Source organism: Antedon bifida, chromosome 1 (assembly GCF_963402885.1).
Source record: "Antedon bifida chromosome 1, ecAntBifi1.1, whole genome shotgun sequence".
NCBI lineage: Eukaryota > Metazoa > Echinodermata > Crinoidea > Comatulida > Antedonidae > Antedon > Antedon bifida.
Window position 1 is genome coordinate 18,122,182 of NC_136226.1, and position 18,940 is coordinate 18,141,121.

General features: G+C 34.8%; 2 protein-coding genes across 3 annotated transcripts in view; both read left to right on the forward strand.

The window, feature by feature from the left end:
* The window catches only part of LOC144845213 (small nuclear ribonucleoprotein E-like), a 95,371-nt gene that overhangs the window by 55,224 nt on the left and 21,207 nt on the right, over positions 1-18,940 (forward strand). The gene's annotated exons all lie outside the window — the stretch shown is intronic.
* LOC144844902 (rho GTPase-activating protein 1-like) lies at positions 1,865-18,304 on the forward strand. 2 transcript variants are annotated; one of them, XM_078702014.1, is made up of 8 exons: positions 1,865-2,027; positions 8,905-9,036; positions 9,475-9,660; positions 10,579-10,710; positions 11,976-12,049; positions 15,356-15,562; positions 16,436-16,545; positions 17,116-18,304. In XM_078702014.1, the coding sequence occupies exons 1-8, from the start codon at positions 1,921-1,923 to the stop codon at positions 17,341-17,343; spliced, it is 1,176 nt and encodes a 391-aa protein (XP_078558140.1). In that variant the 5' UTR covers positions 1,865-1,920; the 3' UTR covers positions 17,344-18,304. The 2 variants fall into 2 exon arrangements, with proteins under 2 accessions (XP_078558140.1, XP_078558147.1); XM_078702021.1 differs by lacking the exon at positions 1,865-2,027 and adding an exon at positions 5,706-5,767 and having other exon boundaries at positions 17,116-18,302.

Below are 18,940 nucleotides of genomic sequence, written 5' to 3' on the forward strand. Positions count from 1 at the left end.
TTTTAATGTACCAAACTTACAAATTTGATGTCAGCACAGTCGGTGCACAACGTATTCTAAAACTTTTGAACTGTATTTAGTGGAAAATAAAAAGGTTCAGTTACTGCTGTATGTTGACAAATTCTAAATTACTTGAGTATGTAAAACAGGCTAATAAATTATTCAATATTTGATGCTGTATTTGCTATGATCTTCAGAAAAGAAACTTTCCAGTATTACCAATAGTAATAATTACCTGCTGTGGATTGTGTACCTGTTTTAATCTATTTTGGCATAAAACATTTTTTTTCTCTAAATTGAATTTATTTGTAGAATGATACCATAAAGGTATTTTTTCTATTTTTACTGTACCTGTATATTGATTATATTTTGTATTTTCCATTTTGTAGATAAATTATTTTTAATTCCTATTGTTTATTAATTGTTTATTTATTTGATTATATTTCCATATTCTGAAATTTTATTTTATTTTTTTTTTTTTTTTTTTGATTTTGAAATTAAAATTGAAAAAGAACAACCCATGTACAAAATGAAATACCAAAGTTGTAAACAAAAATAGTACATAATATTAGTATTAGTAAAGGTTTTGATTTTGAAAAACAAAATTATAATAATTGTATTTACTGCATTTCTGTATTATCCTTAGGCTAGGTGAAGCTTAAAGCTAGTAATACTAACAATGAAGGAATTAGTATGTAGGTGGATAGACTCGACTAATTACAAGACATCTAATATCTTGGCTTACAACAAAATCATGCTTTATTGTGAGACTTTGTCACTGCTGATGGATTAACATAAACGTCATACTAAATTTACTTTCCTTCTCTGTTTTTAAAACAAAACACGAAATTGTTAGCATTAGTAATACTTACTGATATCTGAAAACCGTTCCATAGAAAAAAAAACAACATAAGGTGTGTTTAACATTTTCTATTGTTTATTAAATATAATCCTTGGTAGAACAACATTGGTAAATACCCCATTTATTTTTCAACAGCAGTTTCGCAGAATAAGCAGTTTAACCATATCATTAAGATTTCTACAGTAGGCAGTATCTTATAAGATTACAAAAAAGTCCTTTAACTTTTTAAGGGGCTTAAATTCTTGTTTTCTGCTTTATACTGTTGAGGTCAATTGAGGTTATTAGTAATGTTGTTGCAAATATATATTTTATAATAAACATGTCTAAATACGTAGCTATATCCTTAAATCGCTGACCAGGCACTCATGCCCAATTATAGATAGATGCCTACTATATGTGGCAAATTAATGAATGTGTCAATTTGTAGTAGCCTAGAGTATAACATACTACTATACGTAGTAAGAGACAGAGTTAATTGTAAAATACTAAAATAAAACATATTATTACAAAGTGCGATAGTGTTACAAAATGCAACAGCTCAATTAGTGGACAGACTGGTTTATTACTAAGTGTACCAATATTTGAAAGTGTGATGTAATAGACATGCTAGCACAAAATAAACAGATTTGTCAAAGTTTTACTTTTCTGTTTTATAATACTATTTGTTGTTGTCATGCGTATAGTAATGGCATCCTTTTTAATCAGATCTAGTATTGAAACTTTACCTGTACTTGGTGTTAATGTTATATTTTCAGGGATAATCGATGCATAATCTCTTTTTTGTTAATTTCTTGACATTGCAAAAAGTAAACTTCATGACTTGAAATACACAAGGAAATAGAATTTGATGCAGCAAAGGATTTGGTACATAGAAATATGAATAGGTCTAGTATAAACCTTTTAATTCAAGCAAATAGTTTCACCTAAGGAAAAACAGGCTAAGCTACAGTAGCTGGGTGTACAATGGGTGATCTCAGTTGCTGAGATGACCAGCCAATCGTGTTGCAACAAAATGCGCATGACTAAAAGAAAGTTCTTAAATTTGAAATGATCATTGTATGTGTTTTTTAGCAGGAGTGGATAGGATATATGGAGGCAAACTTATTCTTTTCTTCTGCTCCAGACTGCCAGCTAGCAATGAAATTGATCATACTCGAATGTTGCAGTAAGTAACAATCATATTTCTTTATACTTTACTTCTGTTCTACTATGATATATCCATGTTACTTCAGAGACTGTTTTAAAACTGGCCAAGGGTGAGACTTTGCAAGGGAATATAGCAACCAAGGGCGGTAGACTGATGAAGCAACCTGGGGATATAGTAGGTAGTCCTCAGAGGACTACCTACCTCAATCCCCAACCGCATAATATAGAAACAAACTATTTTTGTTTTAAATATCACTTACTCAATCTGGAATGGTGCGGCCACACACATCAAATGCCAAATACGTAGCTACTCCTCAACGAGCTCTCTTTTCAATTTGTTCAAGTTGTGGTAAGGACCACAGATACATGATTTATGTCTGAGTTTTCGGTTGTAGACGCGACAGGGTTTTCTTTTCATCGACTTAGCTACTATGTACTGAATCCATAGAGGCATAAACTAATCAAAAATGTTAATGCAAGCTTGGTAGTGAGCTTTCATTGTGCCATGTTGACGGTGAATGACTGACTTCCCACTACATTTTCTGTATAATCATATTTGCAGAACAACATATTGCATATCGAACCATGTTTGATTAAGTTTGACCATTGAAAATGTAAATAATTAGTAATTAACTAATTAACATTTTTTGGGGTGACGTTAAATGTTACAAAATCATCTAAAAGAATCTTATCAAATAACCCTGTTTTTCAATTGATGCTTTTCTTGGGCAACATAGGGCCTAACAATTATTTGTTGGTCTAATGTTCGTTGATGCGTTATACATCCCGTTTTCACATGTTTTTGTATATCTGCATTTTGTTGCAGTATGTATATCAAATTGAAAAGTATATTTGATATGCCTACAAAGAATATTAATTTCTACTTTTCTTTTAACACACTGACTTTAGCATGATACTAAAACATTTTCAAGTTGTCCCTTTGGGTCATTTTTGTCAACAATATTTTCATTTTCCTTAGCTTTTAAGCATGACAGATAAAGCATGCTGTCAAATAAAATCTTGTCAAATCAATTTTTATATAACTATATGTATTATTTTCTCTATCAAATGTATTCACTGCATATCACATTGTACATAAGAAAGTCGTGAATGTAGATTTTTTTTACTGCTGTGGTATGGACATAATTATAGGAATAATATTTAAACTATACAAGCAAAAATCTCACGTACCTGTGAACCCTTCTGCTATAAAACAAGCCTATTTTTTAATATTGGAATTTGTATTATTTTATGATGCATACTAGTTTTATTACAGCAGATCCCCTTCATTTCAGGGACACCTCTATTCTGAGGACACCTCTATTCTGAGGACACCTCTATTCTGAGGACACCTCTATTCAGTGGACACCTCTATTCAGGGAACACCTCTATTCAGGGAAACCTCTATTCTGAGGACACCTCTATTCTGAGGACACCTCTATTCAGTGGACACCTCTATTCAGGGAACACCTCTATTCAGGGACACCTCTGTTCAGGGACACCTCTATTCAGGGACACCTCTATTAAAAAACACCTCTATTTAGTGGACACCTCTATTCAGGGTCACCTCTATTCAGAGGACACCTCTATTCAGGGAACACCTCTATTAAATTCAGGGACACCTCTATTAAGAGGACACCTCTCTATTCAGGGAACACCTCTATTCAGGGAACACCTCTATTAAGGGAACACCTATTAAGGGAACACCTCTCTATTTAGGGACACCTCTCTATTTAGGGACACCTCTCTATTCAGGGAACACCTCTATTCAGGGAACACCTCTATTCAGGGAACACCTATTAAGGGAACACCTATTTAGGGACACCTCTATTCAGGGAACACCTCTATTAAGGGGACACCTATTAAGGGAACACCTCTCTATTTAGGGACACATCTCTATTTAGGGACACCTCTCTATTCAGGGAACACCTCTATTCAGGGAACACCTCTATTAAGGGAACACCTATTAAGGGAACACCTCTCTATTTAGGGACACCTCTCTATTTAGGGAACAACTCTATTCAGGGAACACCTCTATTAAGGGAACACCTATTAAGGGAACACCTCTCTATTTAGGGACACATCTCTATTTAGGGACACCTCTCTATTCAGGGAACACCTCTCTATTCAGGGAACACCTCTCTATTCAGGGAACAACTCTATTCAGGGAACACCTCTATTAAGGGAACACCTATTAAGGGAACACCTCTATTCAGGGACACCTCTATTCAGGGAACACCTCTATTAAGGGAACACCTATTAAGGGAACACCTCTCTATTTAGGGACACCTCTCTATTTAGGGACACCTCTCTATTCAGGGAACAACTCTATTCAGGGAACACCTCTATTAAGGGAACACCTATTAAGGGGACACCTCTCTATTTAGGGACACCTCTCTATTTAGGGACACCTCTCTATTCAGGGAACAACTCTATTCAGGGAACACCTCTATTAAGGGAACACCTATTAAGGGAACACCTCTATTCAGGGACACCTCTATTCAGGGAACACCTCTATTAAGGGAACACCTATTAAGGGAACACCTCTCTATTTAGGGACACCTCTCTATTTAGGGACACCTCTCTATTCAGGGAACACCTCTATTCAGGGAACACCTCTATTAAGGGAACACCTATTAAGGGAACACCTCTCTATTTAGGGACACCTCTCTATTTAGGGACACCTCTCTATTCAGGGGACACCTCTCAGGAGAGACCTCTATTCAGGGACACTTTCCCATGTAAGGAATGAGGGGAAATATGTTTTAACACTATAAAGGCCCACATCTATTCAACAGTGTCTCCTTATACCAGAATTATCACCTCACCTTCATTATGCTGGGAACATCTTTCCCAGCAAAATAATATATAAAACTACCTTTATTACTACAAAAAAGGTAGTAGAAAACTGTTTTCAGACGGTTATCTATATTTGCTAATCAAACCTTGCTAATACTTCTGTACTATAATTAATTATTGAAATATAAAAACTCATTTAGAAATTATTTGACATTTTAATTTGCTATAATATAGTTAAGGAGTGTGAATATCCATATTTCCTAGAAAATTATAACAGTTCTGGGATAATTTTTAAATTGTATCCGGCCCATTACCAGCAATTACCAGCATACTAAACTACAGTGTGTATAATTACATGTTAAATGCAGTGCGCTTCGGCTTCTATCCATTTCATTTCCTAAGTAGTATTACACTGCATTAGATGTCATATCTTGAATTGTAATTTATCATTCCGTTTAACCTGTTCCCTGTGAGCTACTGTATATGAATAAGCGTTTAAGCATTTTTATAGCGGAAGTGTGGCTTGTTAACTAGCAACCTTTTATCAATATCGAGAACCTGGGTACAAATCATTCTCTGGTTCTCAATACCACAAATTTTCTCATTGCAGAAGCATAAAAAATGTCATAGTTTATTACTGATTATATTTGCTGTTAATTGTGTGCTGAAATATAAAATCTATTAAAGGTCTACTACTGTATATTACATTTTTGTGAATTTATATAATAATGCTATATACTTATTTTTATTTTGTAATCATTTTGTTGGATGAAATAGAAGAACAAAATTGCAATTATATTATTATGACAGGTCCATTCAGTATGCAAGTCTGCCTAATTCTTGTACACACAAGTGAGCCATGCTTCCCTTTGTGACAAGATGGAGGCAGGAGTTTATTGCAGTGGTAGCATAAATTGTAACTACCTGTAAGGCAAAATCACTGCTATGTAATTCTAAACTGTAAGTAACTGTAAGTTTTGCAGTTTAAAAAAAAATAAAATGCTTATTAAACTAAACTGGGTGTTGACACAAGTACCTCTCTCGACAGAATTTCCCAGATAAAGATTGTGTCTTTTTTTTGTTGCTGCCATTGAAGACTGAGTAGAGAATTTTCCTCATTAAATTTCCTTTATCAACGATGCCAGACTAACACACACTTGTTTGAGGCATGCAAGAACATACAAGATATATACAGTAAACACAATTTGTGTTAATATTCTTTAACATATATTTATGATGTACCGATTGCCTCTTAACCTTCGGTAAAAGTAGATTTGGCAATCATAGAGTTAAGTTGATGAAAATAACCAATTTGAGTACTTGAACTAGTCAAATATCCTTCTCATTAGAGGCCAAGGAAGAAATTGAAAGTACATCACCTCAAACTCTAATATAATAATCATACATTATGTTGACATAAAATATCTGCCTTCCACGTACAATTGGTTTGCTGTCAATAAAATGTACATCACAGTAATGAATATTATGTTTGATAAATTAGTGTTTAAATTTGGCAAATTTCGCAATTGTCAGAAGCATTGCACTACAGCAGCTGCAGCACCACCAGCAATCAGCAGTACACAAATAGAGTAGCACCACCAGCAATCAGCAGTACACAAATAGAGTAGCACCACCAGCAATCAGCAGTACACAAATGGAGTATCACCACCAGCAATCGTCAGCAGCATTTCACTACAGCAGCTGTACCACCACCAATCAGCATTACACAAATGGAGTAGCACCACTAGCAATCAGCATTACACAAATAGAGAAGCACCACCAGCAATCATTAGCAGCTGTAGTGCCATCACCAATCACCATTACACAAATGGAGTAGCGCCACCAGCAATCGTCAGAAGCATTGCACTACAGCAGCTGTACCACCACCACCAATCAGCAGTACACAAATGGAGTAGCACCACCAGCAATCATTAGCAGCTGTAGTGCCACCACCAATCACCATTACACAAATGGAGTAGCGCCACCAGCAATCATCAGAAGCATTGCACTACAGCAGCTGTACCACCACCACCAATCACCATTACACAAATGGAGTAGCGCCACCAGCAATCATCAGAAGCATTGCACTACAGCAGCTGTACCACCACCACCAATCACCATTACACAAATGAAGTAGCACCACCAGCAATCGTCAGAAGCATTGCACTACAGCAGCTGTAGCGCTACCACCAATCAGCATTACACAAATGGAGTAGCACCACCAGCAATCATTATCAGCTGTAGTGCCACCACCAATCACCATTACACAAATGGAGTAGCGCCACCAGCAATCGTCAGAAGCATTGCACTACAGCAGCTGTACCACCACCAATCAGCAGTACACAAATGAAGTAGCACCACCAGCAATCATCAGAAGCATTGCACTACAACAGCTGTAGCACCACCAGCAATCATCAGAAGCATTGCACTACAGCAACTGTAGCACCACCACCAATCAGCAGTACACAAATGGAGCAGCACCACCAGCAATCATCAGAAGCATTGTATTACAGCAGCTGTAGCACCACCAGCAATCATCAGAAGCATTGCACTACAGCAGATGTAGCACCACCAGCAATCATCAGAAGCATTGCACTACAGCAGATGTAGCACCACCAGCAATCATCAGAAGCATTGCACTACAGCAGATGTAGCACCACCACCAATCAGCAGTACACAAATGGAGCAGCACCACCACCAATCATCAGAAGCATTGTACTACAGCAGCTGTAGCACCACCAGCAATCATCAGAAGCATTGCACTACAGCAGATGTAGCACCACCACCAATCAGCAGTACACAAATGGAGCAGCACCACCAGCAATCATCAGAAGCATTGTACTACAGCAGCTGTAGCACCACCAGCAATCATCAGAAGCATTGCACTACAGCAGATGTAGCACCACCACCAATCAGCAGTACACAAATAGAGCAGCACCACCAGCAATCATCAGAAGCATTGTATTACAGCAGCTGTAGCACCACCAGCAATCATCAGAAGCATTGCACTACAGCAGATGTAGCACCACCAGCAATCATCAGAAGCATTGCACTACAGCAGATGTAGCACCACCACCAATCAGCAGTACACAAATGGAGCAGCACCACCACCAATCATCAGAAGCATTGTACTACAGCAGCTGTAGCACCACCAGCAATCATCAGAAGCATTGCACTACAGCAGATGTAGCACCACCACCAATCAGCAGTACACAAATGGAGCAGCACCACCAGCAATTATCAGAAGCATTGTACTACAGCAGCTGTAGCACCACCAGCAATCATCAGAAGCATTGCACTACAGCAGATGTAGCACCACCACCAATCAGCAGTACACAAATGGAGCAGCACCACCAGCAATCATCAGAAGCATTGTACTACAGCAGCTGTAGCACCACCAGCAATCATCAGAAGCATTGCACTACAGCAGATGAAGCACCACCAGCAATCAGCATTACACAAATAGAGCAGCACCACCAGCAATTATAGCAGCATTATACTACAATAGTAGCACCACCAAAATTGATCAGCGGTTGTAGCAGTACCAATAAGCAGCAACATCAGTGCCAGTGCCACAACAGTACTTTGCTTGTAGAGCAGCATTGCATTACAGTAGTTGTAGCATTGCCACACCTATCAAATAAATCAGCAACATCATTAGACTGTGCAGTACTGTAGGTATAGCAGCAAAACAATCCATTAACAACATTATTGCAGAAATGGTAGCAAACATACAAGGGACTAGTTGTTCCACCAGCAGTTACAAACTACAGCAGTAGTTGGTAGCACCTTTACACTGCACAGTAAGCAGTATACTGTAGTAGTTGCAGAAAGCAGTATTTGCAGATGTTTTGTGAACTACATTACATTTCTCCAAAAAAACATGACCATATTCATAAATTTATTTTTGGTTCATTTGTGATATATGCCCATTTTAAGTATCAAACATGCATTATTTATTAATGTAAATCTACAGCGTGCTTCTTTTGTAAAACGTGATAAAGCCTGAGTATTTTTAAATATCAAGCATGAATTATTTATTATTGATGTAAATCCATTTTGCATTTATATAATTCCACATCCATTATACATTTCAGGTATATGAAATACACCTTGGACAAACATGTAGAAGAAGATTATACCTTGATAGTGTTCCAACACGGGTTGACATGGAAGAATAGCCCGTCGTTCCGCTGGCTAGCTCAAGCGTACAATGAGTTAGAACGGAAGTAAGTCAACACTGTTTCTTTATAATTGATCATCATACATAAGATATATGTTATTGATTTCCAGCTTGCAAAAATGCATTTATCATTTCTAATTTGAACTAGGCAGGTGAAGGTTTTCATATGCATTGTAAAACAGGTGTGACGATGATACTTATTTATTGTGGGCGACATGATTGATAAGTTCTGCTTTGCTTCAAGATTTTTATAATTTATTTAAATACAATTAAAAGTAAGTAAACGTTTGGCCCAAGGTAACCTTCTGACACTGCTGGAGTTTGAATCATATATTGAACTTGTGTTGTGTGGTTTTTTTTCACACCAAGTAAAACGGCCGTCTAATTGACCCAGTGTTTCAAGCTTTTACTATCATTGTAATTTTAAAATATTATTTGATATTACTGTACAAGTTAATGGAGATTTTACTATGTTTTCTTTTAGATATAAGAAGAATCTTAAAAGATTATACATAGTGCATCCATCTTTCTGGGTTAGACTTGCAGTAGCATTATTTAAGCCGTTTATCAGTTCAAAGTTTTACCATAAGATACATTACGTGGAATATGTAAAAGACTTGCAAAGTATATGCTGGGTTGATAGTTTACAGATACCAGAAGAAATCAGAAGGTTTGTATTCATGATTACTTACGTAACAGCACTCTACTTTTTTTGATAACTTTAAAACTTGACTTGCCAACCAAATACCAGAATAACTGTGGACATCACAGTATTTTTGACTGGAAAACTTACTTGAGCTACATGTTTTACTTAATTACTCATAGTCTTTAATTAGAATCATTATATGAACCAGCATGAGTGTTATATATTTCTATCTTTAGTGGAAGATACTTAATACAACCATTGTTACAGTAGCTCATCCTGCGGTTGGTTGAGATGAATTTAATTTTTTTTATTATGGCCGACTTCTGTCATCAACGACAATGTCAATTAGTCTTAAATTCATCTGAATGATGGATGAAACTAAGCCAGGACTGTTTAAAGCACCTTTCGCTAGTCCCATCATTGACCAAGGGCCTCGCTTGTCCAGTGCCACATTAACCAGTGGAGAGGCATAAGCTAATATGTCTGTGGCAGATACTAGATGCAGGGGCTACCTTAAGATTCAGAAGTGCCGATTTCAAATGCCTAATGGGAACCCAGCTCCATATACCGCACCCTATATTCCGAGATGGTCTCCCATCCAAGCTATAACCGGGCCCAACATTGCTTAACTTTGGTGATCTGACAAGAACTGTTGTTTAACGTGGTAAGAGCGTATATAAAGCTGAGATGATATTAAGCTGAAATAAAGTTGTGTGAAAAAAAATGTACAAAAAAGGTAATATAAATAATTTAGTAGATGCTTTCTTCTGTGGCTGATGACATTTCAACAAATCCTGCAAATGTTGATGTGTATTCTCTTTAGATTTTTTGAAGGTGCAATTGTTAAATTTTAAATATGGAACAAAAATTCTTTTAAACATCTTATTTTATTTTTTATTTAAATACATAATTATTTTATCTTATTTTATAACTACCTAATAGGTATGAACAAAACGAGTTGGTGAAAGGAAGCATAAACCCTGATTCATACAGACCAAACTCATGGCAAATGAGATCTGCAAGTTACTCAGATGAGCATCCTACAACGCAGCAGTTTGGTGTTTCATTGCAATTGTAAGTCTTGAGAGTTGTTGTCCGTGGCTATGCTCATACATGTACATTTAAATTTTACCTTTTACTGCATTTATGAAAGCAGTTCAGAGTGTTCATCATTTCTGTTCCTGGAAAAGTGTGCTTGTGATGTGAGACCTTTTGTAATTGACTTAACTTTAGATTATGTTCAAGTCTTAAACGTGGTTTCACTGGCGACGCAACGTAAATTAACCTAAGCAATATAAGAAAATGCCCTTGCAACAATTGTGTCTGCCCCCGTCTGTGTGAAATCAAACCTGCTCTAGTTGCCCATCAATGTTAGTTGCCGTAGACTTTGACCTAGTTCACTTGGCTATGCGCTGTACTATGTTTTTCCAGTATTCTTGCGTTGTTGCGTGAAATCAAACTGATTTGATTTCTCGTAGAAATGTTGGAAGCACTGTTGCGTTATCGGTTCCCACTTGTGATAATGTAATACAGCACTTTGCATCAATATGTTGCTGCAGTGAGTTGCTTTCTAGTGGGAACCACGCTTTACAATGCCCCAAGAAAACCCCAGTCTCTTTATATTGATGATAGCATTTTCTGTCTCTTGATCCAAAACCTTTTCATGTTTTAATTTAATATGTTCTCCCCTCGGAAGGGAAAATGCACAATTAAGATCCAGCTTAAATCAGCCAAAGGATTGATTGAAATATATATTTATACTGGGTAACCTCTTCAGTCAAAGACTGGTCTCCCAGAGGGCCCAGTTTGTGATCAGTGGCTGTGATGTACTAATACACCGGGGTAACCCCCTACTCGTCTCGAAAGATGTACTAGGTTCTTTAAAGTGCACACGAGCTAGTTGTGTACACTGGACCTACGGTTTATAGTCCTTATCCGAGAAGACTCGTTCTACCACCAGAACCATGGAGTGAGTGAGCCTCGAACTCCTGCCGATGTTATGGCTACGTAATTACGGTTCCACTGTCTTAACCGCTCGGCCACTCACTAGGACTTTCCCCTACTTGATTCTAGGTGTGATTTAATTTTTCAGTTTCAATCTGTTTGATATGGTGGCTCTGTGTGAACTTGGTACAGAAATTGTGTCACCTGCTTTTTTGTTTATAATAGATGAAAAGGTTCTTAAATGAATATCCTTATATTAATTACTACTGGTTTTGAGTCTTCATATTCAAGGCTTTTAACATGAATTAATGGCTATATTATGTTCTAATTGCATCTTCTTTTCTAATCAATCTTTCTTTTAAATAGATTTTTCCTAATGGCTTTATTTTTTCTAGTTTGAAGGATAATAATGATGGAAATCCTGTTCCACTTGTTATGAAAGAAACAATTGCCTACATTAGAGAGAACGGTGAGGCTTTTAAACTAACTTCAACATTTATTAAAATGATTAGAGAAGATAATTTGGAAATATCAATGTAAAAAGGCAATGTGTGTATATTCTATTTTTCTAGTTAACATGCAGTAGGTGAAGGTTTGTACATCTAAATACATCATCAAGGTAGTTTGGTATACACAGTAATAAATAAGGAGCTTTCCCACAAGAATGTAAATGTTAACTTTAACACTATTTCCCATCATGCAACGTGCAAGCTCCGTAAACAAATCAATCAAGAATCATTACATTTCTGCCAGGTGTGGATCTAGCATTATAGATTAGTGGGTGGGGGTGGGGGGAGCTGAATATTTCATAAATGATAAAAATGATCCGTCAGGTTGCAGAAAAATAAATATAGTCTTTATTTATTTTAAAAAGACATGACTGTGTATGTTGCATGTGTGACACATGCGTTACGATCTAAACTTCCCGTCGGGTGAAATAAAAACGAACAAGTATGTAAAGCAAATGTTTGTTGAACTACGCTGTTATGCAAATGAGTAGAATTTTGACATCATCCGTTAGAGCAAGTCAATAGAAAGTAAAGAGTTATCATTTACATGCTTGTGCAAAAAATATCTATTAATTACAGTATGGTCCCTAGAGGTTTATAGCTTACAGTTGGTTCCCTTTATGCCAGCCGAATCTATACCCAACTTGCTAATTTGGATCAACCAGGGAGGTATAAAAATATTATTAATAATTATTTTTAAAAATACTATTAATGATTATTTTTATACCTCCCTGCATTAACATGGTTCACAATTTTCCCTAATGTTATTGTTGTTTATGATCACTTTTTCTTCACCAAAAAAAGAAACAATTTACACTAGATTTGAACTCTATGATGACGTCATCATAATGAAACACGTAGATAGCAATTTTGGAAGGGAATTATCTGAGCAACAACATATTAACGTGTTGAAGAAATTTAGATACATAGAATATGGATGCGCGCTCTTTTAAATGTCATGAACTATGACGCAAAATATGAAAATACGACTTTTATAATTCAACTGGCCATATGATGACGTCACAACATCTGATATGCATAATTTTTACATGAATTCGTCTACAATTCAACAGCTTCCAGAAAACGTTTTAATCATGAGTATCACTATTCATTCTGAGGAGCTATAACATGTTGAAATTTATTAGAATGATGAAAATAAGTGACCAAAGTTATTCACGCTTTTGCACATGATGACGTCATAACAATTTAAAAAACGGTAAATTATGCGAAAGATAATTGATTGACCTAGACAATATAAAAATATGGGGGAAAATGGAATACGGATAAGTGGAGATGCGCTCTATTTAATGTGATGAGCTACAGTATGACGAAAAATACAAAAATCCTATATTTTATATTCGAGTGGCCATATGATGACGTCACAATGTCCGGTTAGCCATATTGATGCATGATCCGATATCTACAACTCATAACCAATAATATGTAATAACAATAAACTTCACCATGTAGTTTAGAAACTATGACTGTTTTAAAAAAGTCATAATTTTGACGAATTGTTGAACTTTTTCATCAAAAACGCGCACAAATTGTCCAATTCAACGTGCTCGTATGACGTGATTTTAAGTCAAAATTGTTTAAAAATTGGTAAAATTACTAGAAAAGGCTGGAAAAACATAAATCACGCGAAAAAAATATGTTTTTAACGCTATGTGCGCACTGCGCGCATGGGAATTTTTGACATGCTCGAAATTACATGAAACGCGTAGAAAAATGATTAGAAATTGATTTTTCGCATTTATAAATTTTAACTTTTTGTGAAACATGCAATTTTTTTTCCATATATAGTTAGCGCATGTCATAAATTTACACTTTGCTAAGTTTCAGTTTAAATTGTTGTATGGTTATCGACCTATGTTAAATACCAAAAATTCATAAAATCACGCGTAACTTACGCTGCATGACTCTAAAGTCGTATAGCGAATCTTCTTGCACAACTACAGGTACAGGTCTATCTTATGACAAAGTTATACAATCTTATGTTGACCAGAATTAGGGATACGCTGCCAACAAACTTCATGGAAAGAAATAAGAATATAGAAAAAAAAAAAGAAAAAAAAAATAGATTTGAACTCGTCACGGTGACGAGTTAGGCTATCGCTCAACGCATCGTAACATGCATGTGTTATTTATTATGCTTAGCCTACAGTAGGCTGCACTACAACGATTGTAACAGCTGGAATAAATCAAAATCGTTCAATAAGCGTCAACTGTTGACAGTATCTGAACTTTAACCTGTTTAGTTGACGGTTAGTTTTGATTTCACACCACGCATGTTTTAATTGATTGTTTGAATATGTTGAACTTTTTAAATTAGAAAAAAAAGTTCATAAGTTTGAAGAGGAATTGTTTTAGTAATAGAATATTGAAAATTGGAAGAAAATTGATAACCTTTACGCGGTATGCGCTCTATTGAATGTGACGAACTGTGTCGAAAGAGACAAAATTCCTATATTTTACATTTGTGTGGCCATACGATGACGTCACAACACCCCAGAGGTAAAAATTTTGCATGAAATCATATCTACAACATATCTGCTTACATATTAAGTTACAAAAATTACATCCATCCCGGAGAGCTATAATTGATTCAAAAAAGCATATTTTGACAGAAATTTGCATAAAATTACCAATTTTCAAGCGCACGATTTTTAAAGTTTGATGTGCACGTGTGTCATTATTTTGCATTCATAATTCATCAAATATGAAAGAAATATATCATAACACTATAAAAAACAATAATCAAGCGCAAAAACGGGCTTTCTAGGCTTTGTACGGGCTAAAGTGTGCAAAAGCGCGCGCACAACGCACATTTTTTTGAAAAATGTGAAATGCTTAAAATGTCCTGAAACGTGTAGAAAGTTGATTAGAAATTGATTTTGAGCAATTTTAACTTTCAAAGCGCGCATACGCGCGAAAATACCAATGTTCAAAATTTTGCTGATGATACAGGAAGATGACCCTTGACATGAAGCATATGTGTGTCAAGTGGTATTTAAAAATATCTATTGGTTTTCAATTTATAGTCAATCTTTAAAGTTACCAATACCAATAAAATATGTATATGTTTGTATTTTTTTGCCTTTTTTTGTACGTTTCAGCTAACTGCAATTGCGTCACGCGTTGCGTGTTGGTCTTCACTCATAGTGTGTCAAATATGTATAAATGTTGTATTGTACAAATCACCTTTGTAAAAATATAAAAAGGATAATGAATGTGATGAAATGTGTTTCTATTTTCTCTTCCAGGGTTGGCAGTAGAGGGTATTTTTCGACGGTCACCAAATGCAAGGATGGTAAAGGTCATACAGATGCAATACAACAAGGGGGAACGTGTTAACTTTGATGATTACTTGGATATCCGTATACCTTGTCTCATTCTAAAATTATTCTTCAAGGAATTACCTGAACCAATCTTAAGTAACGAGCTTTATCCACATATTTTATCTATTTATGGTGAGTTTATTTACTCGCACACTCCAGAGTACCTTGTGGTTATATAAAATCGAAACAGCAATTTTGTTTTGCTCGCATTTTTGTTACACAGTGAGTGAGCAACTATACACGATTATGTTCGATCAACCTGTAGTATGCGTCGTCTATAATTGTTCTACCTCACGTCCAAAGTTGGAGCGCTGCCTCTTCGAATGGTTAAGGCCTTGCCCAGGCTCTTGTTAAAAATGAATAATTAATCTTTATATTCATGAAATGTTACAAATAATTTTATTTTGGTGAAGATGAATATAACTTTCATTTTCATTTTATGAAATTATTTGTACCGATTCACTCAGAATTGTTCATATAATACAGTATATTTCCTCTCATTTGTATGAAAAAGTGTCCCCTTTTAGTGGTTTTATAGATATGGTAACCCTGTTTATTGCGTATATAAGCTAATTTGCATATATCGAGATGATGTGATGCCCACATTTTCTTTAACATTTGACCATTTAAAAAATAAAAATCTCTGCTTGCAATTTGTTTCACTTTAGCCTAAACATATTTTTAAGAATTGACAGCAAATAAGTAAATGTTGTTTTTTTTTTCATTTTGAACCATATTGTTTAAAATGATCTGATAAATTTTAACATTGTATGTGTGTTACTTGTTTATACGTTCAACTTGATATTCATTTTTGGTGAGACCTTCTAGATATGCCATTATACTCATTTTCTTATTTATGAGTAGAAAAATAATGTTGGCTGGTTAAGATTCTTGTCCTTACAAGTATATTATCTGATTAAATGCAATTGTTGACCTTTTTAGATGTTCTATATCCATATTATAAATTATCTGCAACTCGGTCTAAGCTATTTTTATCTCTTTTAGATATTCCAGATGAGAATATTCGAGTAGAGATCTGCCGTCATCTAATCAGCGAGAAAATTCCTGACGATAATTATATAGTGCTTGACTATCTGATGCAGCTTTTATTAGATGTAAGATGTGAATTGTAATGTTCAATTTCATAATTTTTACATTTATAATAACAATTTGTTTTCTATACTTATCAAAATCATGCTGTCATCATAATATTGTTGTTTACATCATTTGTTTTGAATGTTTATCATACAGTATTAATATTATTTGTATCATAGTGATACTCGTAAAAAAACGCTTTAAAAATTATGCCTATTGAAAAAAAAAAAGAATTATTACTAATTATTTTTAAGTTTTTATTTAAAAACTGTACTTTTATGTATATTGTATATATTTATGTATTTCCAAGTTTAATTCATAAATTATATCTGTAATTCATCATTCATTGGCTATAGTGCAATAATTATGTATGGCATTTTCAAAATAAAGACACCAATATATCATATCATATTATGTTACCATATTATTATTAATATGTAATATACCATTATGATTATTAGTATTATTAGTGATATCATAAATTATGACACATTGTTATTTGATATAATAATAGTATCATTTCTGATATCATAATCTTGCAATCATCCAATATACTGTAACACATTGTTTTTTTGTCTTTTCTGTTATAGGTTGTTAAGCACAGTGATAAAAATAAGATGTCTGCCACTAACCTTGCTGTTGTTTTTGGGCCAAATCTTGTCTGGTCACCTGGTCAGACTGTTTCATTAGAAGCCCCTCGAGCCATTACGGTCTTTATCTCTACTCTTCTTCTGCATTATCATGACATTTTTGTACGCGAGATGTTTCAACCAGACTCTGTTAATATAGATCACAAGTATTTGGATGAAGATGTTTGAAATAATTTTAGCCATGACATAGTTTGCGAGATTGAATCCGCACAGGGTCGCGTAAAGGTCAACGTAATTGTTCGATATGGTGCGATGATTATTTGAGATTTTGAATGAATTGCTGTACCCTGAAATTAAATCAATAACTCAATCAGACTTATATAGTGCTGGTATCCATAATAATGTTTTAAGGCACTCGACAAAGTTAAAGAGGAAATGCTTCTGTACACAGGTGGTTTTTCAGAGTATAGTATAGTGCCGTAACTTGAAACACCACAATTTATTGTGGTACACAGAATGATTAAAGGATTTTTCAGTGTGATTGTATTTTGTTGTTGTTCGGTCACAGAAGATAGTAAGTTTCACCAAACAACCACCTTAATTTAATTAAACTATTGTATATTTTTAGATATACTGAGCAAGAGGGTAGAGCAGGTGTTTTGTTAAGGTAAACAATTATTTAATTTATTCCAATAAATAACCTTATCAAAACTATTTTGCTGACTGATAATGAGTATACATTATCCAAATAATTATCGATTTTATGTGAATAAGCGGAATCGTAGATGTAATTGTTGTAACTGTTGTTTGTAACCAGTTTGGTTTGCAGTGGCCGTTCAATTCTTTTGCCAAAGAGATACTAATTGATAATACTCAAATCAGGCACAGAGGCATATATATTGTAGAATGTGAAGTTTATACACAGTCCTTAAAATGTTTGTAAATAGATTAAACTGTGGGGAAACATTATCTATTAATCAACAAAAAGCAGGATTGTAGGAAAATGTTTTGAAAATGCTTTCTGACAATGTGTACCTGTGTGCGTTTTTGCATATTTCAGTATACAACCATGAATTGTAACATTTAAGTGTAAGGGAAATCAGACATAAGTCGGAATTTTAAAAAATTTTTCAAAAAAAAAATATTTCAGAAATAGTGAAACTAAATAATCCAAGATTTAAAATGCTGAAAAAATATCTTGATACCATGTCTACTTCCAGATATATCTCAGTCTAAAATTTTGGCTGTAACAATCAGTGTTTTAAGAAAAATGCTTTTAAGTTTAGAAACAGGAAATGACAAATACAAAAAACAGGGCGTTTAAGTTTATGCCTTAGCAAACGGGTATTCTAATTGTTTTATTTCAATAAAACTTCGCACCTTCGTTAATTAACTATTGTTCTATTATTATGAAAAATGTTCATTAAAAACAACTCACTGGAACACTTTCAATTTAAGCATAAAACATGATAGGTTTTATGAAAATCATACATAATTTACACCATCTTTTTAACCAACATACCACACAAAATGTTAACATTTATTTATTTATTTAAACACCAAGGTAAAGGTAAAGGTGAGTCCCGTGTTCATTCTGAACCACATTATGTGGTAGGGTGGCCAGTTCCTTTCCACGCCGCCTTTTTCTCCCGGCTACCCAAGGTAATGTTAATTAAATACTGTTTGAGCTATCAGTTTCTGTAAAAATTTAAAAAATGTAATTTTTCAGCCTTTTATTGTTTTTGCCTGTCTCTACAAATCTACACATGAGATTTCACTTGCATGTGTCACATATGGCATGAGTATGGTGGAATACAGGGGTGGA

Bases quoted from the DNA above. Each gene is read 5' to 3' on its own strand.
- LOC144844902 (XM_078702014.1), top strand. From the start codon at position 1,921: ATGTGTTTTTTAGCAGGAGTGGATAGGATATATGGAGGCAAACTTATT. The intron at 9,661-10,578 runs GTTTGTATTCAT...ACTACCTAATAG, and splicing joins ATACCAGAAGAAATCAGAAG to GTATGAACAAAACGAGTTGG. The intron at 10,711-11,975 runs GTAAGTCTTGAG...TATTTTTTCTAG, and splicing joins TTTGGTGTTTCATTGCAATT to TTTGAAGGATAATAATGATG.